Source organism: Lemur catta, chromosome 2 (genome assembly GCF_020740605.2).
Source record: "Lemur catta isolate mLemCat1 chromosome 2, mLemCat1.pri, whole genome shotgun sequence".
NCBI lineage: Eukaryota > Metazoa > Chordata > Mammalia > Primates > Lemuridae > Lemur > Lemur catta.
Window position 1 is genome coordinate 52321774 of NC_059129.1, and position 25762 is coordinate 52347535.

Consider the following 25762-nt stretch of genomic DNA (forward strand, 5'->3'; position numbering starts at 1 on the left):
CCATTTGGATCCAAAGGCCCTACTTAGGTGTCCCTGTATCTCCTGTAAAATCAGCATAGAGCCTGGTGCCTGGAAGATCTTGGAAAATATTCACAAAGTGGAACAAAGATCAGCTCTCCGGCAGGGCCCAGGTCAGGAAATAACTTTGGGCCCTTAGCTGCTACCACTTCTTCCCAGTAGAGGGACTCCCTCTAAGACTGGGCTGGGGTGAGGGATGCGCACAGGGCAGCAGTGGGCATGATGGGGGTCAGACTTTGAGGGGTAGCAAAGATTGGGGTGTCAGGAAGTGGGCATGCCTAGGGCTGCTGGGAGACAGCCTAGGGGATTAAATCCCTAGGTTAGGGGATTAAACTGCGGCCCGTAAAGTAGAGGCAGAGACATAGCTGATGGGGCCTGGTGTAGGGTAGGTGTGCTTCCCCAGACAGTGACTCTGCCGTGCCCTCTCTCCTGCCGGCTCCTCTTCCCTTTCCCTGACTGCATCCTCTGGGTGAGGCAGCCTCCCTGGCTTTCTCTGCCCCAATCTCTTTATCAATTGACTGTCATTCCCTACCATGACCCCAAGTCAAACCTCCAGATCCACCTGGGGCTATGATATTGGCACTGGAAAAAAGAGGCCCTCCTTGCTTTCTCTTTCTCTTTTTGTTGCTTTGATGCAAACACCTAGCAATAGAGAAACACCTAGCCATAGGGAGAGGAAAGAGAAAGACAGAGATTGATTGATACCCAGAGCCAGAGCCAGGGAATTGAGGGAACCAACCCAATTCTCTCCTTCGATTCAACAAGGTTGCATCCCTGCCCTTCCTGCGGATCAGAGCCCCGCTAGGCACTGGGGTTCGGGGTGGAGCGAAGGAGCAGACTCCCCTCCATCGCAGTGAAACCACTTGGAGAAACGTGTGGACAACAGCAGGACCCCACAAGCCTCTCCTCACCCCGTTCCCTCCTCAGGGGCATTCTGCCTCTTCATCCATGGGCCTACAGATTAACTGTCCTCACCCACACAGGTGAGAGCTTCCCTGAACATTGGAGGCAACAGGGGAGGTGACAGGATGTCGGGATAAAGTACAACTATTGTGCCGTGGGTCGATCACTACTTCCTTTGTTTGGGGCCTCTGCTGGCTCCTGGCTGCCTTTCACACTCTTCCCCACCCCTACCCTGTCCTTTGCTCCCCTTCCCCCTCACCTGAAACACCTTCCTCTTCCTCCTTGGCTCCTTCTGAACTTCTATCAGAGCCACAGGCTGTGGCCACTGCAGTCCCAGGGGCCGGGGGTGCCCTCCAAGTGGGGCTGAGGTTGCCCCTCAACTGGGAGCCAGCATGGTCTCTGCTACACCCCCCACCAATTTGCTGGGTGATGTTGGACCCCTATGTGCCCTCTCTGGGCCTGTGGAGGAGTCTCTGAGGAGACAGTCTGCTCTCACATCCCCTGCCTTGCATCCACCTGAGGAGGGAGGATAAGGGGAATCAGTTTGTCCAAGGGGATTAAGCCTATGGGAAGGGAAGGTGCTACAGAGACACAATGTGGTCTTACTATTGTTGTTTCATGTTTCTTTTTTCCCTTTGTTGAAGACCCCAGTGACTTGAACTTTTAATTTGCTGACAATATGGACATTGGCTGGGTCCAAGGAATGTACAGTTGTGAAAGCTAGTGGCACCACACTGGGGGACGCAATCCAGAGTTAAACCCCTAATCTGAGTTACCGCCAGGTTGTATCTTCAAAATGGAGGGTGGAGGTGGGACTACCCCCACCCTAGTGAAGGTTGCTCAAAACCCCCTCAGGCCAGGTTGCAACCCTAACCCTACAGAAAGGGAATTCTGTGCCTTCATTCCCCTGGGCAAAGCTCGCAGGGGGAAACTCAAATAGGTTATTATAACATACCTTGCTGTGTACCACCATGTGGGATGGTTGGCTTGGGGGAAGCCTGGGGCCATGAAGTGACATTTGATGGCTGTCCTTCCTTGGAACCCCTCCAGCTTCCTCCTAACTTCAAGGTTTTTACTAAGACATGATTTTCAGGTTTATTGTCTCTTTGGGGGCTGAAGAAGGTTGGGAAGCACAGGGATGCAGGGGAGGGGCCAGAGTGAACCCTTGGTGCCTGCAGCCTCTGTCCTGCCCCAGGGTAGGGATGAGGGAGGGGGTCCCTGACAAGGTCCCCACAGCGTGTGCTCCTGGGGTGCTAGACATATACAAGGAGGCAGTTTAATGACTTCCCTTCCGTACTTCACTCAGCAGCTTGGAGAATGGAGCCCAGGTGAAGAGGCCTGGGAGAGGGCTCTGAGCTAGCAAATAAACATTCACTAACTGTAAAAACACCTTGTCCATGCTTCTGTGGAGCCTGCCAGGTGGTGGAGAGAGGACAGTAGCGTGAAGATGGAAAGGGTGGGATGGGGTGGGTGGGAGCCAGCCCCTGTCCTCACAGGGGCCTCAGGATACCACCCTAATGGAATTGGACAGCACTATGTGCGGAGGCAGGGGACTGGCTTAGTAATCCTCTTCGAGTGTTTTGGTCAAATTGGGGGAAATTTCTGGGTTCCCATTCTCAGCCCAGGCCTTCAGAGAGGCTATCCCAGCACCAGGCCATGCCCTGGCCAGATCTGGCCAGATAATGAGACCGATTGGTCTCTCTCTTCCCATAGGTATCAGAGCCCCCCTTTGTTGCCTGGGGGAGCCTGGGAACAGCTGAGCCAGAGCCTAGCCAGGAATTTTTCCAGGCTGGTTCCTATATACAAGGGTGGGATGGGATGGGGGGCTTTGAGGAGCACTTAGGGAAGACACGGGGAGTTGGAGGAAAAGGGGGCTTTGCGGGAAGGGAAGGGAAGGGAAGGGACTTGGGGAGAGGGGAAAGGCTGCAAGCCTGGAGAAGTAGCCAAGGGACCCTGAGGGAAAGGGGGCACTGAGGAGAACCCCCCCAATTCTGTACAGAAGATGAGTTATGAGCCCGGGTTGGGGCTGAAAGAAGCCTTGGCCCCCAGCCTGGTGGGAGCTCTGGGCAGCTGGCCTACAGATTTTCCTTAGTGCTGGTGGGTAGGTTTGAATCATCACCCAGGCTCTGGTCTTCATCCACCCCCACCATCCCCCTGGCCTCAGTTCCCTGGCAACATCTGGGGGGGAGGGCCCCAGGAACAAGGGCCTCTGTCTGCCCAGCTGCCTCCCCCTTTGGGTTCTGCCAGACTCCACAGTGCATACGTGGGCTCCAACAGGTCCTCTTTCCTCTCGGTCACTGAATAACCCCAGAACTACACGTCTTCCCTTTCTCAGCTCCACAAACTTGATGCCAAATTCCTCTTGACAGGGAAGCCTCCCTGGACATTTCCCAAGGGACCCCAGTCACTCCAGCCTGTTTGCTGCAGCTCACTTTGATGTCTGCAAACCAGATGAGGGTTCCAGAAAGACACATTGCCCAGATGGACACATTGTCCCCCCTGTGCCCAGCCCAAGGCTCTCTGCACATGGGGCCATTCCAGTCCCAAACATGCAACTGTTTGGGAGGTCAGAAATGGGGGGTTCAAGAGCACCCCCCGCTTTCCAAGGTCCGATCCTTCTAGAGTCAGAGCCGGGGTGTGCAGACAGTAGTCACTAGGGGGCGCTCGGCCACCACAGGGAAGCTGGGTGAACTTGCGAGAGCAGCGTGTGCGAGAGTGAGGACGTGTGTCAGTGTGTGTGCGTGCATGCGTGTGTGTCGGGGTTGAGGGCGTTGGAGGGATGGAAGGGCAGGGGCCACTCCGGGATTCCACTAGATCTGTGCGTCCCCCTCCCCAGTCGCCCCTGTCCTGCTACCCGCCCTGCCCCCGGCCCTCCAGTATCCCCAGCAAAGAGGGAATAGCTCTCAGACCCTGTCCGCACATAACCTCACTTTCCTGCTCCCTCCTCCCTCAATACCCCGCGGGCGTATGTGTCTCTGGGCAGAGTTTCAGGGGGCGATGGGTAATTTTCAGGCCGTGGACGTTGGTGGGGGTCGAGCTTTCCTCGGTTGTGGGGGGCTGGGGGGGCCCAGGCCTCACCGGGTGTACCCAGGCGAAGGCAGCGCCCGCAGCCCGGATCGCCCGCACACGGCCGGAGGCGAGGGGCAGCGGCTCGGCCCCTGGCCCCGCCCAGGGGGCGGGCCGGGGGCGGGGTCCCGGCGGGGCGGGGCCAGGCCTTTTTTTTTTTCTAGTCGGCTGGTGTCGGTGGAGATCGCCGAGCCGTGGGGCAGCCGGGCTGTGCGGAGGCCGCGGCGCAGGGGCAAGCGGAGCCGGCGGCAGCGGCGCTCTGTCGCGAGACGCAGCGGCGAGGCGGACCGTCCTGCGGACTCACCCGCCAGGGGTCTCGCGCTGGAATTTGATATTCATTTATCCGGGGTTTATTCCCCTCCTTTTTTTCTTCAACATTTTTTAAAAACTGTATTGCTTCCCGTTTTAATTTATTTTTGCTTCCTATTCCCCACTTAAATCGGGCCGACCGTTTGGGGAAGATTGCTCCTTTACTCCCCCAGATCACTTTGGATTTCGGAAACCAGCAGAGGGAGGCAAGAGGTAGCAAGAGCTCCAGAGAGAAGTCGAGGAAGAGAGAGAGACGGGGTCAGAGAGAGCGCACGGGAGAACGAGCAGCGAGAGGGACGGGGCAAAGTGAGTGACCTGCTTTTGGGGGTGACCGCCGGAGCGCAGCGTGAGCCCTCCCCCTCGGGATCCCGCAAGCGACCAGCGGCGCTGACGGACAGACAGACAGACACCGCCCCCAGCCCCAGCGCCCACCTCCTCCCCGGCCGGCGGCCGACGGTGGACGCGGCAGCGAGCCGCGGGCAGGAGCCGGAGCCCGCGCCCGGAGGCGGCGTGGAGGGGGTCGGGGCTCGCGGCGTTGCACTGAAACTTTTCGTCCAACTTCTGGGCTGTTCTCGCTCCGGAGCAGACGTGGTCCGCGCCAGGGGAGCCGAGCTGAGCGGAGCGGAGAGAAGTGCTAGCTCGGGCCGGGAGGAACCGCAGTCGGAGGAGGGGGAGGAGGAAGAAGAGAAGGAAGAGGAGAGGGGCCCGCGGTGGCGACTCGGCGCTCGGAAGCCGGGCTCATGGACCGGTGAGGCGGCGGTGTGCGCAGACAGTGCTCCAGCCGCGCGCGCGCCCCAGGCCCTGGCCCGGGCCTCGGCTCCCGGAGGAAGAGGAGCCCGCCAACGCGCTGAGGAGAGCGGGCCGTCCCGCAGCCCGAGCCGGAGAGGGAGCGCAAGCCGCGCCGGCCCGAGTCCGGCCTCCGAAACCATGAACTTTTTCCTCTCTTGGGTGCATTGGAGCCTTGCCTTGCTGCTCTACCTCCACCATGCCAAGGTAAGCGGCAGTGCCCGCCTGGGGCCGCGGGCCGCTGCGAGCGCCTCTCCCGGCTGGGGACGTGCGTGCGAGCGCGCGCGTGGGGGCTCCGTGCCCCACGCGGGTCCATGGGCACCGGGCGCGCTGCATCCCCCTCTGTCGTCGTACGTGTAGGGGGAGGGGGCGCGCGCTAGGTGGGAGGGCACCAGGATAGAGTCTCACCGCCCACGCGGGCCCTGCCCACCCACCAGAGTCACCGCACGTACGATCTGGGCCGACCAGCGGAGGGCGGGAGCCGGAGGAGGAGGCCGAGGGGGCTGGGCTTGCGCTGAGGCTGGAGGCTGAAGTTTGCTCCCTGCCGCTGGTCCCCAACGAACTGGAAGTCGGGGCAGCGGGGGCGGGAGCCAGAGCCCCGCGGCCAGCGGGGTGCTCGGACCTTGGACCACGGGAGGGCGGAGAGCATGGAGGGGGGCAGGGAGCAGGCAAGAGAGGGGGCTTGCTGTCACTGCCACTCGGTCTCTTCGGCCTTAGCCGCGAGTTTGGGAAAAGTTTTGGGGTGGATCGCTGCGGGGACCCCCCTCCCTGCCGGGCCACCTGCGCCGCACCACCCCCGCCCGTCCCCGCTCGCGTCCCGCTTGGTGCCCGCCCTCCCCCGCCCGGCCGGGCGCGCGCGGCGCGGAGCCGATTACATCAGCTCGGGCCTGGCCGGCCGCGTGTTCCCGGAGCCGCGGCTGCCGGAGCCCAGAGCCCAGTGCTACGAGCGGCGCCCCTCCCCCCGCCGGCCCTTCGCGGGAAGGTGACCTCTCGAGGTAGCCCCAGCCCGGGGACCCGGCGGAGAACCATCCCTACCCCTTCCCACCTTCCCCAGCCCTTACCCTTGCTCTGTGCTAGGAGGAATTTCCTAACCCTCCTTCCCTTTCCCCATTTCTTCCCTAGCATGGAGAGAAGCCCCTGCTACCCCTTTATTTTTTACTCCTCTCTGCGGAGAAGATCTATCTAACCCCTCCCCAGCCCCAGAATCTAGGGAAAAGATGATCGCTGTCAGAAGTCGGGGCCCACCCTGGTGCTTTGTTGAGACTACCGAAAGTCCCGACTTGGGGACAGTGTGCTTCCCTCCCCTCCCTAAGAGTTCCCAGTGAGCTGTGCTGTGGCTTTTATGGGGGTGAGTGAAGGCAGGGTTTAAAGAGTGTCATTAGCCCACTTTACCCTTTTGGAGAAATGGTTTGAAATTTGCTGTGACATGGGCAGCATGGGAATAGCCCTTCCTGAATCTTTGGAAGGAGCTCCTGCCAGCCTCGCACACACTTTGTCCTGGTGAAATGGGGCGTTGGAGCAGGTGGTTTTTGGAACTCCAAACTTGCCCACTCAACTTGCTTCTCAAAGCCACCTAAAGGGTCCTTTTCTGCTCCCCCTTACACCTTCCCTCAGCCAGAGTCCCCTTTGGAGAGGAGATAGAAGGAAGGACATGGACAGGGGTCCCTGCTACCACCAGGAGTTCCTCAGACCCTGGCACAAAGGCCTTGGCTTCAGGCCTCCAAGAAGGGAGGAGGGGGAGGAGTGGCTGCCTGGCCACAGTGTGACCTTCAGAGGCCCCCAGAGAAGGGCACCTGGCCCCTCCCTGCCTAGAACCACCCCTCCTGTGCCCCCTGGCCTTGGAGGGGATATGAAGTTTCTGTCCCCTTTTCTTGTTGGGGCCCAGGAGGATTGGAGGGTGCAGGGAGAATGTTGGTAGGGGGAAATCAGGGGGCGTTGTGGGAATGGGTGAGGGGCTGAGGTGTAGAACCAGGGGGTCCCTCAGGGAGCTGCAGTGGGAGGCTGTCCAGCTGGGAGCCTGGGCTCTGTTGTCTTCCCTTGAGAGGGGCTTCCTCTGACCTTGGCTCTGGGGGCAAGGCTGGAGGACCTGGGTGGGGTGCATTTTGGTGTGTGGGAAGGAGAGAGAGAGAGACAGTGGGACTCCCTCCCAGTGGGTCCTGGGGTTCTCTGGGCTCTGCACGAAAGAGGAGCGGGTGGGGTGGGGTGGGGAGTCGGTGGGAACCAGAAACCCTGAGGACAGGCTAGGAGAAGCTTTGCCAGCTTGGTGCTGTCAGGTCCACATGGCTGCGAGTGTTGACCTTCAGGGCTTCTGGGGAGGGGAGGAACGATCTGTGGGGGTAGGGAGGGTTGGGGGAGGCTTCAGACCTAGGGTAGTACAGGGGGCCCCCTAGAGGCTGGGCATTGCTAAGACATAAAGAGCTTCTCTGGTGGCATTTGAGGAAGGTGCCCAGGTGAGAGGAGCTTGGGACCTCCTCATTCTGGAAGGGAGAATAAACCAGGGGAAAAGGTGGGCGTGGGAAGCTGGTGAGGCTTTGGAAATCTATTCAGGCTCTAGGGAGATTTGTGCAGGGAGGGAAATGGGGCTCTCTCCTGCCCTGGGGTTTCCTCCTGTGTTTTTCCCCTCTAAGCAACCTGTGGGTATGCTGGATATTCCTGAGGACTGGGAGAGTTTGGATGGGGGAGGGTGGTTGGCACCCTTTGGTCCTCTGCACCCCCTCCCTCTCCAACACCAGCTCACCCTGGTATTTGTCATGTCAGCAGGAGAAGGTCACCATGTTGTTTTTCTCGCCCCCAGTCCTTCCTTCCTGCCCCAGTCCAAATTTGTCCTCCTATTTGACCTTAATACTTACCCATGGCTTTGGACCAGGAAATCAAGGGGGCAGTGAGAGCAAGGAGAGGGAAACATGGGGACGGGACAGGGGACCTGGACAGTGCAGCATTCCGGTGTTTTCCTCCTGCATTTTGAGCCTCCACCTCCCAACATCTGGTTAGTCTTTAACTTCCTAGGGTTCAGAATTGGAGTGGTCCAGGAGTGGTGGGCATGCTCTGTGCCCATGGGGACTCCTGGCTGTGCCCTCTTCGAAACTCAGAAGCCTTGGAGAAGCCAGAGGCTGTGGGCTGGGAGGGAAGCAAGGAGGGAGGAGGGGCTGGGTGGCTGGGCCTTTGTGCCCCTGCCCCTGCCCACACCTTGCTCTTTGTTCTGTCCTCAGTGGTCCCAGGCTGCGCCCACGACAGAAGGAGAGCACACTACCCGTGACGGTGAGTCTCCCTGGTTTTTGGATGGGGGGCCCTGCCCCCTCAGGGGATGGGTGGGAGGCCCTATTCCTTTTCCACACCTGTGGGGAGGGGGGAAGGGGAAAGGGGTACAGCTATATGAAGACCAAGAAAGAGGTGGGTACCATGAGGTTAACCTTTCAGTTTCTTGATGACTCTCTTCTCTGTTTGGGTTTCTGCTAGAAACAAAACTTGTCTTTTTCTTCTCCTCTTTTCAGTAAAATTTTATTGGAGGGGGAATCTTGACCACAGAGAGGAAGACAGTGTTCAGGGATCCCAGATGTTGGGGGAGGTGTCCCTTGTCCACCCCTGCTTTTGGGGAGGATGGATGTTCAGTGTCAATTCCTACATAGCCATATCCCACCTGTGGGGGCTGTGACCCTTCCTGTGTGAGCTGGAGGTGCAGAGGGGCCGGCCTAATGGGATCTCCCCTCCCTGTCCCAGTTTGCATTCCTCTGGGGGTGGAGAAAGCCCTAGTGGACTGGGTTTGGGTGCTGTGAACTTCCCTCCCAGGCCAGCAGAGGGCTGGTTGTAGCTCCCAGGCGCCCCGCCCCCTGCCCAACCCGGAGTCTGCCTGCCTTTTGTTCCGCTGTGGTTTGGAGCAGGGATCCTCCCATTTCTCTGGGGACGCTCTGGCTCTCCCCACCACTGAATGTGGCCTATGCTCCAGTCCGATGCCACACCCCCAGCTCGCCACCTCTGAGGAGGGAAGGCCCCGGGGTCTTCCTCCAGGCTAGTTTCCTTGACCTAAATCCCATGTGTGGCCGTGGCGGGTAGCAGCCAGGGGTAGTGATGCCCGGCCGGTTCTGCCTCCTCCTTCCCCACCCCAGGAGCTCTTTCCTTGGCCCAGGGCCTGGCTTTCCAGCCACTGACAGGCCCCTTGCTCCCAGTGTGCCACCCACCCCCTTTGGCCTCCCAGTGGTCTCTGTGGTCTGGGAGAGGCAAGACAAATGGTCTTTGTTTGCTGGAAAAAAGGTTGTCTGCGATAAATAAGGAAAACCACGAAAGCCTGATGTTAGAGTGTATGTGTGCGTCCTGCTTGTGCAACAGGAGGCCAGCTCTCCGCGGAGGCAGTGGCTGGGACATGAGGGGTGCGGGCGAAGTTGCCCCTTCTCCCTCCCACAGGCCTTGGGGATTCCAGGGGGAAGCTTTTCAAAGAAATTCCCAACCCAAGTCTTTTTATCCTCAGCTACCAACTCCTTGCCCAGGACAGACCTTTCTGCTATCCCCTCCTGGGTGGGGCCACAAGCTTGGGCCACCTCTGTTCCAACACGATGAAGGGTCAGTTCAAAAATTCTTGATTAGTCGTCTAAAGTGTAGACCTGCCTTAAAAATCGATTTTTTTCAGACTTCCTGGTCTCATTTACTCTTTTTGACAATGTTTTACCTTTGCCCTCTGGGGTTAGAGAAGAATTCTGTCCCGTCTGTTGTCTGGTTAGAAGTAGAGACCTTGGGGAAGGTGAGGGGTTGGCCTGGCTGACCCTACTGTTCTTTATGTTGTCACACCTGTGGCCTTCTCCCCCCCAACCTATTGTATACATACCCCGACTCATCTTCCTTTACCCTTTTGGAAACAAAGTCTGGGGGCAGGAGTGATGGGGAGGCTCAGCTACGGTCTACAGGGCATACGCTTAAGATGCGTTGGTGAAGTTCCAAACTTTGTATTACCCGGGCTGAGAAAAGGGCAGTTGTTCTCAGGGCTGGGAATGGAAGACAAAACCCCACATTTCAGCCTCCGTTTCAGTGCCCTTAGAGATGAGCCCAGCCCACTTATACAGATGAGCTGAGTCGGAGGCCCCAGAGAGGGGAGGGACTGGCCCAAGGTCACACTGAGTTATGGCCACAGCCTGCGCTTCCTCGCTGGCTGAGTGTGATTTCTTCCCTCTGTGTAGGGGAACCCATTTCAGGGGCAGGATTGCTATGTGGTGGTAGCGGGGTATGATGGGGAGTGGCAGGCTGGGCCACAATTTGGAGGAGTCACACTGGAGTCCTGCATTTATTTATTCTCAAGGGCCCCGCCCCTATGGCCCAGAATTACCCCTTCATGCTCCGATGCACCCCAGGCTTCACAGCCAGCCTGGGAAGCTGTCTTTACCCTGCTCTCCCTCCAGATCAGCTTCTAGAAATGCTTTGTGGCTGCAGTGGCAGCACTGTTTTTTCCATGATGCAAGCAGTTTGCCCTCTTGGGCGGGGTTATCGGTGGCTGGCAGGGCCGGCAAAACGTGCCCGCCCACTGCCACCTGCGGGTTCCTGGCGGACCCAGCCCCTGTGCAGATGCCCACCACCTCCTCAGCTCGTGTCTTGGGAGGAAGGCGGGCAGGTGGCAAGGTGCCTCCTGAAGCTTCTCTGTTTTTGCATGACATAGGTTTGGGAAGGCTTTCGTGTCAGAGCTGATTCTAACTCTACCACTTAACTAGCTGTGTGGCCTTGGGGCAAGTCACTTAGCCTATCTGAGCCTCCAGGTCCCCTTCTGCAAAATGTTAGTCTCTAACAGTACCATGTGGGGAATATTGTGTGAGATGATAACTGTGGACTACTGACTGTACACAGTGCCAGCATGTAGTAAGTGCTCAAGAAATGTTGGTATGGCTGATGTTATGGCTGGCTGTGGGGAGGCTGTAGGAAAATAGAGACTAGCTTGGCAAAGCTGGCTGTTCCTCCTTTCAGGGGAAGCTTAGAGCACCCTCAACATGTGTACCCATGCTCAGACTATCCTCTGGCACCAAGGTTGAGCCAGGAATTGGCTCAGCTGTCACAGTGAGGCTGAGGGATCAGATGTTGGAGGCCATCTCCCTTGGAACTTGACAGCATCGTGTAATCTTTGAAATAAAAACAGACCTTCATCAGTGTTGATGTTGGAAAGCTTAGGGAAGTACTTCTAACACAGCAGAAGGGACTTAAGTTAGATTTTTAGAAGGACTTGCCTGATAGTCGGTACTTCTCATGGAAGCCCTGAGGAGTGGCTTTACAGAGCTGGGTAGAGATAGGGGCTAGCCAGCTATCTTTTGTATTCCCCACTGGGCTCATGTCACCCCTTCCCATGCAGTAGTGAAGTTCATGGACGTCTACAAGCGCAGCTACTGCCATCCGATTGAGATCCTGGTGGACATCTACCAGGAGTACCCTGAAGAGATCGAGTTCATCTTCAAGCCGTCCTGTGTACCCGTGATTCGATGCGGGGGTTGCTGTAACGATGAGGGCCTGGAGTGTGTGCCCACTGAGGAGTTCAACATCACTATGCAGGTGGGCACCTGTGGGGAGTGGGGGCAGGGGGGAATAGGAAGGGGCATAAGATTTTGGGAACCAGTGGTTCTGGGTCATTTCTTGGGAAGCTCTTTCCAGGAGGAGCTAGACTTGCCTTGTCCGGCTTCTGCCTCTGAGTTGGACAGGAAGAGGTATGGTGGGGTCTTGCCTTCTATGGAGAAGATGTTTGCATTTCCTGGGACGCCGAGGTTCCCAGCAAGCCCTGACCACCTGCTCCTCCTCCTTGACCTTTGCCTCCTGGGCTTAGGAGCGGGCTGTTGTCTGTGAGCCCCTCTCCTCTCTTAGAGAGAGCTCTGAGGGCTCTCTCTCCGTGGGAGCTCTGTTTGGGAAGCTGGATCAGAAAAAGCCAGTCTTTTGGTGCTACCTAGTGATGGGGCACATCTCAGCCGAGATAGGGCAGGAGGGAGCTGTGAGACACGGGGAGGGGGTGGCTGTCTGGTAGCTACTAGGGATCATGGTGAGGTCTAGAAGGGATGAAAGAAGGGGAGGGGATGGGGAGTGGTAAGAACCCAGGATTTGAATTCCCAGCCTGGCCAACCCTTGCAGCCATGTCTGCCCTCAAGTGGAGCAGGGGCTCCTTGAGGCCAGCAGGGTTGGGGGAATTGGGGTGGTCCCAAGGCTCTTTCCTGCTAGAGCTCCTGGTCCACCCCAACTCCATTACCCACCCCTGCTCTGTAGAACCCCTGGGTGCCGAGTGGCAGGAGCCCCGGGGGTGTCCCATCTGGGTATGGCTGGCTGGGTCACTAACCTCTGATCTGCTTCCTTCCCCTCTAGATTATGCGAATCAAACCTCACCAAGGCCAGCACATAGGAGAGATGAGCTTCCTACAGCACAACAAATGTGAATGCAGGTGAGGATGGAGTCATGGATTTAGTCAGCAAATGGCTGCAGGCCCTGAGCTGTTCCAGGGCGAAGCATGTTGCCCTTGTTAGCCCATGTCCACCTTCCAACTCTGTGGCCTTGGGCATTTTATAGCAATGTGCCTCAGTTTCCACATCTGTAAAATGGGCACAATGTTAGTAGGTACTTCATAGCATTGTTATAAGGATTAAGCGAGTTATTGTTTATAAAGGCATTAAAACAGTGTTGCTACATCATAAATACTATGTTGAGTTTTTCCTACTGTTACTATTATCGCTAGCATTATCATCGCCATTTTAACTCTGTTTTTTTCTCTTCTCTCTCCCTACCCATTGCAGACCAAAGAAAGATAGAGCAAAGCAAGAAAAGTAAGTGGCCCTGACTTTAGCACTTCCTTCTCTCCTTGGCCGGTTGTCTTGGTTTGGGGCTCTTGGCTTCCTCTGTTGGGGGACTGGATGGACTCACCAGGTCAGGGAGTTGGTCTTGTGGAGAACTTGTGGCACCAGTCGTGGAATGGAGCCAACTCCAGGATTCTGGCTCGAGGGTTAGTGAGAATACCTAGCTGGGAGCCTCGCAGTTCCTTTGGAAGAAGCAATGCTTCCCAGGTCTCCAGATCATTCCCTACCAGGACTTGCTGTTTTGTTGTGTCAGGGAGCAATGTGGACACTGGCTCCCTGGCTTGCTCTAGGGCACCCACAGTGGGGAGAGGAGGTGGGTGGCAGAGAGGCCAGCTTTTGTGCGTCAGAGAAAACGGCCTCTTTTGATGGCTATTGTGGTACTGCGATTGGATTGGGGGCCAGCTGAGGGTTTTCTTGGTGCATGCCCCTCAGGAGGAGTAGGGCAGGCGGTAGACACACAACCCTCTTGGCCAGGGAGAACAAGTTGAATGTTGGCCATTTTCAGAGGCTTCCAGTTGCTCAGCATGGAGGGTCGGGGCAGGATGGGGGTGAGGGCAAGGTCTGGGGGCAGCAAGCCTTCAAGACAAGGTGAGCAGCTGGCACTGGGGACAGGCCTACGGGGAAAGAGACTGAGAGAGAGCACCTGTGTCCTACCCTCCCATCCTGTCTGGCCCCACTGCCCTGGGGACACTGAAGTCCCCTAGGCCTCAACCCCTGTGCCTCTTTCCTAAGTCCACAGCTTCTAGAGTGTGAGTATGCGAAGACCCTCCTCCTTCCATCCTTTGGCCACCTTTACCTGAGGAAGAGCAGACTTGTCCTCTCTGGTCCCTTCTCCTCTTCCTTTCTTCCCTGTGACAGACATTCCGAGTTGTGTTCTCTTGGGCCTGGCAGGCATGGAAAGTGCTGGTTCCCTTGAGGGGGACAGGCTACGGCCTGCCCCCCTTGCCTGGTTCTCCAAATGCCTGCTTTGCCCACGGGGAGAGCTGGGGGCTCGCCTGGGCTCGGAAGAGAGCCTGGTGAGATGGCGTAGCAGGCTCTGACAAGCCAAGCACCCGCCCAGGCCCCTCCTCCCCAACCCTCCCTAAGTCCCACCCCACCCCACTGCCTTCCAGGGGCTCCAGGACATCTCAGCCCAGGTGATGGCTGGGCGGGCTGGTACCTTTCTTGTGCTACTCTTGGTTTTGTGCCAGATCTCAAGGTAGCTGCTCCTCCACACTGGGATTTCCAGAGGCAGGGCCTTGAAGGACCCCTGTTACTGCACTTGGAAATGGAGGCAGAAGGTGCCTAAAGCACCGCCTGCCATCTCCCATCAGGTGGGATCTCTGACCTTTTCCCCAATGTCTGGCCTACTTTTTATTGCCCCTGACCTTCAAGGTCAGACTTGTACAGAATTGCTGGGCAAAGAGCCTGCCTCAGGGCTTTGCCCCCACCTGGGACCAGGAGCTGCTGTGAGCATGGAGGCTCTTTGGTCCTGTGTCCTCCACCCAGTCTCTGCTTCCCACCGAAAGCCTTGCCCAGGGCTGAGTTTGCCACCCCGGGATGGGCACAGTAGGAGAAGGAGCCACCTGGTGCGTGCTGCCCAGGCTCACCTGTGGTGCTGTGTGCCCGCCTTCCCAGAGACCACCCGTCTCCCTCCACGCCTTGCTGCAGGGAGCAGGCCCCTGCGCCGCTCTGTTGCGGTTGTTCGCACCCCTGCCCTCCTCACTGCTTCTTTTGCTGTCCCCTTCCCCCTCCCTCGTTCTCTCTCTCTCTGTCTCTGTTTTTTTATTTTCCAGAAAATCAGTTCGAGGAAAGGGAAAGGGGCAAAAACGAAAGCGCAAGAAATCCCGGTATAAATCCTGGAGCGTGTACGTTGGTGCCCGCTGCTAACTCCCTGGAGCCTCCCTGGCCCCATATCAAAGTCCTGCCTGCAGTACCCCATAACGCTGCCTCCCTCCCCCGACCCCTCCTGGCTCTCTCCTTCCCTTCTGGCCTGTGTCTCTCTCTCACTCTCACTCCACTAATTGGCACCAGTGGGTACATTTGGTGGTGGTGTTGCTGGTCCAGGGTTGAGGTTGGGTGGGGGGCCCTAGCCGGCCTGGAGGATTCAGGGAGGGGACTCTGGCTTGGCTGGGCACCGACTTTCTCTCACCCACTGGGCACTGGTGGCGGGCCCATGTTGGCATGGGTGCCAAGCAATGGTGCTTGCTCACCCAACAGTTTCCACTGTTCTAGGCTTCTACACTTGTCTGGAAGCTGAGGGTGGTGGGGAGGGCAGGCATGGCACGAGGAAGGGCTATGAATGACTGGAGGGAGCTTGTTGTCAGCTGAAGGAGGAGCTTGGGTGTGGTCAAGCACCGTGTAACGGGCCCTCTTCATCTCGTGGAAGTGCCTTGGCTCCTCGTGGACTTGGGCCTCTGGAGAGGAACCCCGTATTCCAGGCCCACTAGGGCACCCATAGAAGCCTCCCTGTAGGGAGGCCTCTTCCTCTGGGTTGCGGAGGCTGTGGCTGCCCTGAGCCCCTTGGCCACCAGTGGCCTGGCCTGTGGACACCGCCTCTGGGCTTGGCCTACCATCACACCCCACTTTAGCCTACATTTGGTGAGGGGGCCTGGGCCTGAGCCCTTGCCCAGGGAGGAGGTGGCCCCTGGCGATCTCAGTGGCCCCCGAATGTCGTCCCCGAAGGTGAAGAGTCAAGGTGTGCTCATCCGGGGGCAGCAGCAGTTGGGGCCCTGCGGCCTGAGACTCATCCTTGTCTCCTTGGGACACAGCACTGCCCCTTATGGCAGCCTCTTCCTGCACTCTCTGCCTGTCTGTGCCTGCCTCTTCCTGTGGGCAGGCGTCTAGCCAGTGCCGCCTCTTTCCGCCACTCTCTCCTGCTGTAGTGCTTCGACCCTTCCAGGGCTTGGAAGGACCTGGGGGCTGAGGAGCCGGGTGGGGATGCAGCTGTGGATGTGTTAGGGGGTGTTGCATGGGTGTTTTTTCTCTCTCTCTGCTGATGCTCTAGCTTAGATGTCTTTCCTTTTGCCTTTTTGCAGTCCCTGTGGGCCTTGCTCAGAGCGGAGAAAGCATTTGTTTGTACAAGATCCGCAGACGTGTAAATGTTCCTGCAAAAACACAGACTCGCGTTGCAAGGCGAGGCAGCTTGAGTTAAACGAACGTACTTGCAGGTTGGTTCCCAGAGGGCGAGCGAGTCAGAGAGGGGCATCACACAGAGATGGAGAGAGAGAGAAAGAGAGAGAGAGAGAGAAAGAGAGAGAGAGAGAGCGCGCGCGCCTGAGAGGGGCCAGCTGCTTGCTTGGCTTCTAGCTGCCTGCCTGGTGACTGCTACTTTCTTTGCTTGTGAGGCCCCTGAGGTGGGCTGTGGGCGCTGGTCCAGCCTGGCGGGGCCTGTTCAGAGGTTGCTCTGGTTGCCTGAGTGGGTAGGCTGGTGTGGCTTAATGTGGTGGTGTGGACGCAAGCTGTGTGTTGTGTCCTGTGGTCCTGCTGCTCGTAGTGGCTGTTGGTACTGATGTTGTTACGACCTCTGGTGCTCGTGCCGAGAAACTGAGAGCCCTTCCGGGTGTGGAACGATGTCTGCCGAGCGCAGCATTCTCGGCGGGCCTTGCCACCGCTCTCCCGAGTCGGCACTTCAGAGACTTCTCTTCCCCTCAGGGTTTCTTCATGGGGGCAGGGATGAGTCTCCCCCACTCAGTCTGGGGCTCCCTGAGGACAGGGATGAGTCTCCCCTCAGACTGGGGCTCCCCGAGGACAGGGCCGTGTCCCCCCTCAGACTGGGGCTCCCCGAGGACAGGGCCGTGTCCCCCCTCAGACTGGGGCTCCCCGAGGACAGGGCCGTGTCCCCCCTCAGACTGGGGCTCCCTGAGGACCAGGGCTCTGGCTGTTGGTTCAGGACAGGGTAATTCTTCCTGCACATTGAAGGAGGTGTAGCATCTGAGAACCTTTAAGCCTCCACCGGTCAGAGTGACAACCTGAGGTAGCCCGCACATTTCCAAATGCCCCCAGGATGGGCGGAGGGAGGAGGCTGAGCTCACTCCTTGAACCTGGGCTCTAACCTCCATTTACCGTGTGAGCCCCAGGCATCTGTACCTCTGTTCCTTGTCCATGTGGGGACCAAGGAAGTGTCAAGTGCATGCGTGAATACACGACTGAGTTCAGGGGAGCACAGGGCCGTGACAAATGGCAGGCAATCTTTGGGTGCCTCCACCGGCATTCTTTATACCCCTGGCCTGTGCTCAAAGTGCGGGGCCCTCTGGACCAGGGTGAACTCCACCCAGGGAGGAGGGGCTTTCATGGGGATTCCTCAGGCAGGGCCAAGGCACCTCCCAGTTAGTAGACACTCCACCAACAAAGTCCTGGGAGTGTCCCCTCCGGCCCCCGCCAATGTTCCTGTGGCTTGTGAGTGCTCAGGGGACACCGGAACCGGGCCCTGAGTTGTGGGCTCTGTCTGTCTTGGCACTATGTGAAGACAGGAAGTGTATATTAGTGTTGAGGGGTGGAGTCTCTGCCTCACTCCGGGGCTGGATGAGGGGGTCTCAATTTCCCAGGGGGCCTTGGGGCTGATGAGAGACTTGCCCTTTTAGGGTGTCTGTGGTGCCTATTCTGCAGGGAGACTGTCTGGGATGGGAGTGGGGTGAAGCGACCTGGGAGCTAAATGAAGTTACTTTAACCTCCAAAGACCGCGTCTAACCCCCAACCTGGCTGTATCTGGGAATTTTAGTTTCCAAGATCGGAGTCTTAGGACCCCCATTCCCAGGCTCTCAGAGGGGCCAGGCCTTTTCTGCCTCATCTCGGTGCAGAGGATAAAAGACAACCAGCCCCGGGGCAGGAGCGTGAGGAGAAAGTTCTGGGAGGTCCCCTTTGCTTCAACAGGAATAGTGAAACCACCAAATTAAACAGCGTATTAGAAAGGAAAGGCGGCCTAGGACCTGGGCCTGCAGCTGCCGGCCATGTCGAGAGAGATGAGGCCCACAGTCAAGGCCGGGAGGTGGGCCTGTCCGTCACCTCCCCGGGGCCCAGGCCCTCTGGCTGCACTGTGGCGGGAGCCTCACGCAACTTGCCCTGGCGCAGGGTGCCCTCCCGGAGGCCCTGCCCGTCCTCTTCCTCATACCAGCCCCGTGGAGAGCTGAGCAACCTCCTCTGCAGGAGCCTCTTCTGATTAACTTCACCCAACTCTGGCCGCCCATCAGCTCTTAAAATGTCAAGTAGGGACTGTTCTTTGGTACTTGTTCACTTGTCGCTTTGTAAAGTGTTCCCACGTCTCTGTCTTGTCTCCAGTAGATTATTGCAAGCTCCAGAGGGCAGACTGGGAGCCCCCGAGCATGCATAGCCGCTGCTCGGACGGGGGCCAGGGGCTGGGGCTCCCCCTCACACTGTGGCTTTCTGTCGCAGGACGGCACCTTTCCTGGCCTCTCTGCTCTCGTGGGGCGGCTGCCTGCCTCGTGGCTCGGCCTTCCCACTTGGCCCTAACCGCAGCCCTGGTTTTCCCTCTCCCTCAGATGTGACAAGCCGAGGCGGTGAGCCGTGCAGGAGAAAGGAGCCTCCCTCAGGGTTTCGGGAACCAGACCTCTCACCAGGAAAGACCGATACAGAATGACTGACACAGAAGCCACGCTGCCGCCACCACACCACCGTCACTATCGACAGAACAGTCCTTAGACCAGAAACCTGAAATGAAGGAAGAGGAGACTCTGCGCAGAGCACTTTGGGTCCGGAGGGCGAGACTCCGGCAGAAGCATTCCCGGGCGGGTGACCAAGCACGGTCCCTCTTGGAATTGGATTCGCCATTTTATTTTTCTTGCTGCTAAATCACCGAGCCCGGAAGATTAGAGAGTTTTATTTCTGGGATTCCTGTAGACACACCCACCCACATACATACGTTTATATATATATATAATATATATAAAAATAAATATATATATTTTATATATATAAAATATATATATTCTTTTTTTAAATTAACAGTGCTAATGTTATTGGTGTCTTCACTGGATGTATTTGACTGCTGTGGACTTGAGTTTGAGGAGAATGTCACCACCCAGATCCTGACAGGGAAGAGGATGGGATGAAAGACTCTGGCATAAATTTTTTTGTCCCTTTTCGGGGGCCAGGGTCCTCTCCCCTGCCTGGGAATGTGCAAGGCCAGGGCATGGGGGCAAATATGACCCACCCTTGGGAACACCGACAAACCCAGCCCTGGCCCCAAGCCTTTACCCTGAGTCAAATGGACAGAAATATGTATGACAGGTACAGTGAAAAGGATGCTGGCTCCAACTAGGAGTTTGTGGAGCTTCGGGACATTGCTGTGCTTTGGGGATCCTCTCCACGTGCTACATGGGCATCTTGCCCCCGGGGCACTGCCTGGAAGATTCAGGAGCCTGGGCGGCCCTCCTCTGCTCTCACCCGCTTCCTAGTTGCCCAGGGGGCCACCGACAGAGGTCCCAGCCAAGAGAAGAGACATTGGTGGAAGCAGCAGCCTGGAGACAGCTTCTCCTCCTGGGACCCACCCTGGTCCTCTTCCTGCCACCCCATCCTGGGGTGCAGCCCAGGGGGACCTAATGTCCTCAGACCATTGAAACCACTAGTTCTGTCCCCCCAGGAGACCTGGCTGTGCGTGAGTGGTTAACCCTCCTCCACCCCCCGACCCTTTCCTTCCCGAGGCACAGAGAGACAGGGCAGGATCCACGTGCCCACTGTGGAGGCAGAGAAAAGAGAAAATGTTTTATATACGGTACTTATTTAATATCCCTTTTTAATTAGAAATTAAAACAGTTAATTTAATTAAAGACTAGGTTTTTTTCAGTATTCTTGGTTAATATTTAATTTCAACTATTTATGAGATGTATCTCTTGTTCTCTCTTGCTCTATCTTATTTGTACTGGTTTTTATGTATAAAATCCGTGGTTCCAATCTCTTTTTCCCTGATCGGTGACAGTCACTAGCTTGTCCTGAACAGATATTTAATTTTGCTAACACTCAGCTCTGCCCTCCCCTTTACCTTGGCTCCCTACCACACATTCCTTTGAAATGAGGTTTCAATATACATCTACATACTATATATATATTTGGCAACTTGTGTTTGTGTGTATATATATATATATATGTTTATGTATATATGTGATTCTGATAAAATAGACATTGCTATTCTGTTTTTTATATGTAAAAACAAAACAAGAAAAAATAGAGAATTCTACATACTAAATCTCTCTCCTTTTTTAATTTTAATATTTGTTATCATTTATTTATTGGTGCTACTGTTTATCCGTAATAATTGTGGGGGGAAAAAGATATTAACATCACGTCTTTGTCTCTAGTGCAGTTTTTCGAGATATTCCGTAGTACATATTTATTTTTAAACAACGACAAAGAAATACAGATATATCTTAAAAAAGGCATTTTGTATTAAAGAATTTAATTCTGATCTCAAAGTTCCTTTTGGTTTCTCCTTCTCCATTTAATCCTTGTTCCAGACTTCCTCTGGCCCCCTTTCCCTCCTCTCTTGGGGAACATGGCATTTGTCTTAGGTCTGGGAAAGGGGTGTCTGATGTATAGGATATGGGGTGACCCACCTCGTTGTACTGGGCAACATTCTTCCATTCTGTCTGGGCTGGTCCTGGGGGAGCCCTGGGAATGGGGGGAGGGGAGACAGTGCCTTAGGAGCCGAGGGCCCTTGCAAGGGGGAATGCTGCCTTCAGGAATTAGGTGATCCAGGCCACTGTCCCTCGGTCAAGGAAGGACTGGCCATGTCTCCAAGCTTGCTGCCCAGGAGATAGGAGAGGGCTGTGTTTTGCTGTGGGGTCTTGGTTACACTACAGGCTGGGAGCGGGAAGGGGGTGTTGCTGGGAGGCTGTGACCCCAGGGTATAATTTAGTGAGTCCCTGCGCCTCTGAAAGACAGACCCACAGGTCTGATTGCCACTGATGGGACTTCCTGCCCCACCTTGCTGCATGTGCCTTCTCTCCTGTCCTGGTCCTGGGGAAGGTGGAACCTGTCTGGGTCTTTGACATTGAAGAGCAATGCTTCCTAATCCACTTCCTCTAACCATAAATATGGTTTGAATAAATATTGGGCCAGCTATTGTGCTGTGGCATAGGATGCTGTTATAAGACACAACTCTACCCCTCAAGGATCTGGTGAGGGTGAGTGGGTGGGGAGACGCAGAACTATAAATCTGTGAATAGAAAGTGGATAAAATGTGCTGGGGGCATCTGATCTAGCTTGAGGGCGGGAGTTGTATTGGGGGTGGTGGCTGCGGGGGGAGGTCTTCCCATGATATATCTAGGCTGCCCCTCAAAGGATGGGTAGAAGACAGGTGGAACAGGGCAGGGGGAGGGTGAAAAGGTGGAGGGCATCCCAGGCAGAAGGGAGAGTGTGCGAGCACAGGCAGGGAGTGGGTGAGGGGGTTGAGGCTGGAGAGGGGTGGAGGTTAGCTGGAGGGGCGTCTGCGGCTCAGTGCCAGGAACTTGAGATCTGGCCGGGATGGGCAACAGCTGAGGAGCTTAGCCACAAACAGGGAGTGGCCTGGTCAGACACGCTTTTCCATGGTGCCTGGCAATAGCGCGAGCGGCAGAGAGGCCAGTAGGAGGCTACTGCGTTCCTTTAGGGGGAGATGCCCCCAGGGTGGGAGGACGCCCTGGGTGACCGGCACTGTAGGCTTCTTTGGGCCCTTCGTCTACGCTGTGTGGAGGACAGGGGGCAAGGTCTCTGCCTTCAGGGAGCTTTTGCTCTAGTAAGTGCTCCTTTCCCAATCATCTAACACATGTCAGCATCCACTCTGGTTAACACTGAATCTGCACAACAGCCCTGGGAGGTAGGTGCTATTGTCATCCCACCTGGACTTTTGCCAGAGCCTCTAAACTGGCCTCCTGGAATCTCCTCTGGCCTCCCTTTTAGTTGATTCTCACACAACAGCTGGAGTGAGCCTGTTCAAATGGGAGCCAAATCATGCCAACTTTTGGCTCAAAACCCTTCAGAGTCTCTGTTTTACTCAGAGATAAAGCCAAATGGCCTTAAAAGGCCTGCACCACCCTCCCTGATTACTCAGTGACTTCTGACCCGCCCACCTTGGTCACTCAGTTCCAGCCACACTGGCTTCATTGTTCCTCAAATGTAGTGGGCATGCTCCTGCTCCAAGGCCTTTGCACAGGCTGCCTTTTCTTCTGGAGCACTCTTCCTCACACTCGGCAGTGTGGCTGGCTCCCTCACCTTCAAGTCTTGCTGCCTTCTCAGTGAGGTTTACCTCGACCGCTGCATTTACATGGATCCCCCTTCCCAGTCTGCACTCGAGCTCCTTCTTTTCATGATCCCCTCATTTTTCCTATAGTACCTGTCACCTCCTAATAAACTCTAGAACAGCACTGTCCAAAAGAAATATACTGTGAGCCATATATGTATTTTTTTTTTTTTTTGAGACAGAGTCTCGCTCTGTTGCCCAAGCTACAGTGCAGTGGCATCATTATAGCTCACTGCAACCTCCAACTTCTGGGCTCAAGTGATCCTCCTCCCTCAGCCTCCCAAGTAGTTGGGACTACAGGCGTGCGCCACACCCAACTAATTTTTCTATTTTTAGTAGAGACGAGGTCTTGCTCTTGCTCAGGCTGGTCTTGAACTCCTGAGCTCAAGCGATCCTCCCGCCTCAGCCTCCTAGAGTGCTACGATTACAGGTGTGAGCCACTGCTTCTGGCCCACATATGTAATTTAAAATTTTCTGGGAGCCATATTTCCAAAGGTAAAAAGAAACAAGTGAAATTAATTTTAATAATATATTTTATTTAACCCCGACATATCTAAAATATTTCAATATCTAATCAATATAATATTAATGAGAGATTTTACATTTTTTTGGTACTAAGTCTTTGAATCTGGTGTGTACTTTATACTTGTTGCATACCTCGATTCTCTGTAGCCACATATCAAGTGCTCAATGTATACATGTGAATAGTGGCTACCATTTTGGACACTGTCACTCTAAAATTGACTTCCCTTTTTTTCTCTCTCTCCCCACTAGAATGCAAACTCCATGAGGGCAGAGATTTTGTCTGTTTTGTTCATTGCATCTCTAGCTCCTGGAATGGTGCCTGGAACATAGTACGTGCTCAATAAACATTTGTTAAATGACTGATGTTGAAACAGGCCTGGAGACTGAGAATTTCACACCAAGACTATGGAGATAGGTACAGGGTTTCTATAAAGATGTCAGGAATGGTTAGTGGAGGGCTTGCTGGGCAAGTGGGGACTAGAGCAGGACTTGGCTAGAAGTGAACTCAGAGTCAGCCAGTAGGGATTAGAAGCAAAGGCCTCTTCATCAGTGACAGTATTGTTTCCTCCTTTTAGCCTTCCTGGAGATGGGGCTCATTATTCTTGCTTAAAAAATGAGAAGCAGGAGGCTCAGAAAGGGTAAATAACTTGCCCAGATTTACACACAACCAGTAAATGGCCAAGCCAGAATTTAAACCAGCTTTCCTGACTCCAACTCTAGTGCTCTTTCCACCACACCACAGCTGCCCCAGGCTAGGGCAGGACATCAACAAGTAAAAATGAGTCGTCTAGACTGAATACAAACAGGCAGAAGAAAAGTGGGACACGGGGAGGATATAACGGTGGCCAAACCCAGGGCTGAAATCCAGACTTCCCCAAGTGTGGTAAGGCAAGGCAAGGCAAGGCAAGAGATGTCTCCAGGGGCTGGGGCTCGTCAGTGGAAGGCAGAAACCTAAGCACGCAAGCGATTGCAACACGCAGCCTTGGATAACAGAAACAATCTTGAAATAGACCAGGGAGAAAAGAAGGAGAAAATGAAAATGCCACATCCCCCAGTTGTATAAGACCTGCTCAGACACTCCCCTTGAGCCTTTCCCAAGGTTCTCTCAGGACCCAGAGAAGACCTAATGAAGTCCTCAGACCTGCCCTGCCTTCCCAGCTCATCTCCCCTCTGTGGGACTCACACCCGCTGTGGGACTCACACCCTGCGATCTGGCCATTGTTTTCCCTGGAGCTTCTCTGTTCTGCCTGGCCTGAGACCCTTTCCCTTCCCCCAAAGCAGCTACCTACCCTGGTCAGAGCCCTCAAAGGCCTTTAGAGCCCCCGCTTCTCCAGGGAAACTGCCAGCCCACTCTCCTCCCTCCAACAGCACTGCCTGCAAGGAGGGTGTGTGGATCCACACAGGACTTGGTGACTCTGGATCAGTTTCGAGTGTTAGGATCATTGTAGCGGCCTGTGTGCAAATAGTTCTTCCCATCCCTGTGTGCACGTGCTCTCTTCCCAGCAAGAAGTAGGATCTATTTATTTTTCCTCCTTTTGAATTTGGGCTGGCTTTATGACCAGCTTTGACTAAGAGTGTGGCAGAAGAGATAGTCTGGAACTTTTAGGCGTAGGCTTTAAGAGGCATTGTAAGTTCCATTGTCGTCCTCTTGGGAGGCAGCTGCCATGCTGTAAGGAAGTCCAACTACCCTGCTGGAGAGAGGGGCCGTGGAGGCAGGCAGAGGAGGGGAGGGAGGCAGAGGGCTTCAGCCAGTCCCCAGCTGTTTCAGCCACCTCAAGCTGAGGCACCAAACGTGAGTGAGGTCATTTTGGATTCTTTAGTGCCAGGTGAGTCACTCTAGCCAACAACACATAAAGTAGAGAAAAGACATCCCCTGTCCAAATTTACCGAGCTGTAAGCAAATGTATGGGCTGTTGTTTAAAGCTACTAAGTTTTGGGGTGGTTGTTACCCAACAGTAATAACAAAACCATCCAACTAAACGGTCACTTCCTTGGGATTAGGACCTTCGTCCCTTCCTATCCACAAGGTTTTACTGGTATGCATGAAGGTCTCAGTGGGTGGAGGGAGGTCCAAGGAAGGAAGGAAGGACATGTTTATAAGACAATCAGACCCCAGGGGTCTGTCCTTGTGCTAAGTGTGGTGGGAAGACTCAGGGCAAGGGCTGACCCAGGCAGGACAAAGTATCATCCTAATTTCTGGAGTGAGGAGAGGGACTCAGTTCTATTAAGTCTCACCAAGAGAAAGCAGGCCTCATGGACACAGGACGCATAGGATGGTCTCTCATCGACTAGGAGTGGCTTTAGCATAAGCCAGATGACACTTGGGAAGCCCCACCAAGTTGGCCTCAGAGTTGCTGGGGGAGATAATTCAGCTGCATCCATGGGACATTATCCATCAGGACATGGGGAAGAGGGGAGGGCAGGGAAGGAATCAGTAAATATTTATAATCAGCCTGGAAAAGGAAAATACAAGGCAAAGACAGGGCCTGGCCGAGCATCTGCTGAGGACAGGATGGAAGGGGTGACTCAGAAAGGGGAAGAGCTGGGACAGAGGGACAGCGATTCAAAAGAAGGGGCACATCAGGCACAGGTGCCTGTGGGAGCAAGGCTGGGCCCTGGGCTCCCCAGGACAAGAGAGGGCTGGGATCTGGAAAAGATTTGCAAAGGCTGCATTTGCCTTTGGGGAATTATTTTCTTCGCAAGGGAAATATAAGTTCTGCCCTCAGGGAGTGCCCAGTCTCAGGGTGACATTGCCCTCGCCCTCAGCATGCTCCCTGCCCTCCAAGAGTTTCCAGTCTGAGGGAGGAGACAGAACCCCCTCCATCGGACACTTCTTGGTTGATTAAGGTGGAAACCAGTCTCGGGAAGGCACCACCTTGCCTTCATTTAGCTGTTGAAGCTGTGCAGAGTCGCCGGATGCTGGTGCCAGACGAGCCCTTTCCAGGCTTCTGACCCCATCCTTCCCTCTGCCCTCCACGTGCATTCACAGTCCCAAAGGGCTTCTCCATTTGTCACAGCCGTGCATGGCTCCCCAGCCCGAGCCCTGATGTTTCCCCACACATCCCTGATGGTCCCTGGATCTGGTTCCAAGTGGGGCAGCTGCCAACACACACCCCTTTCCAGGGGCTCCTCCTGTCCCCTCTGCTG

The 25762-nt window shown here is 55.5% G+C and overlaps 1 protein-coding gene across 1 annotated transcript; it reads left to right on the top strand.

Annotated features, from left to right (window-relative positions):
- The first annotated feature begins 4161 nt into the window (after positions 1–4161).
- VEGFA (vascular endothelial growth factor A) lies at positions 4162–20285 on the top strand. The gene is made up of 8 exons (XM_045542046.1): positions 4162–5289; positions 8292–8340; positions 11402–11598; positions 12394–12470; positions 12820–12849; positions 14655–14726; positions 15897–16028; positions 18357–20285. The coding sequence occupies exons 1-8, from the start codon at positions 5224–5226 to the stop codon at positions 18376–18378; spliced, it is 645 nt and encodes a 214-aa protein (XP_045398002.1). The 5' UTR covers positions 4162–5223; the 3' UTR covers positions 18379–20285.
- The last annotated feature ends 5477 nt before the right edge of the window (positions 20286–25762 follow it).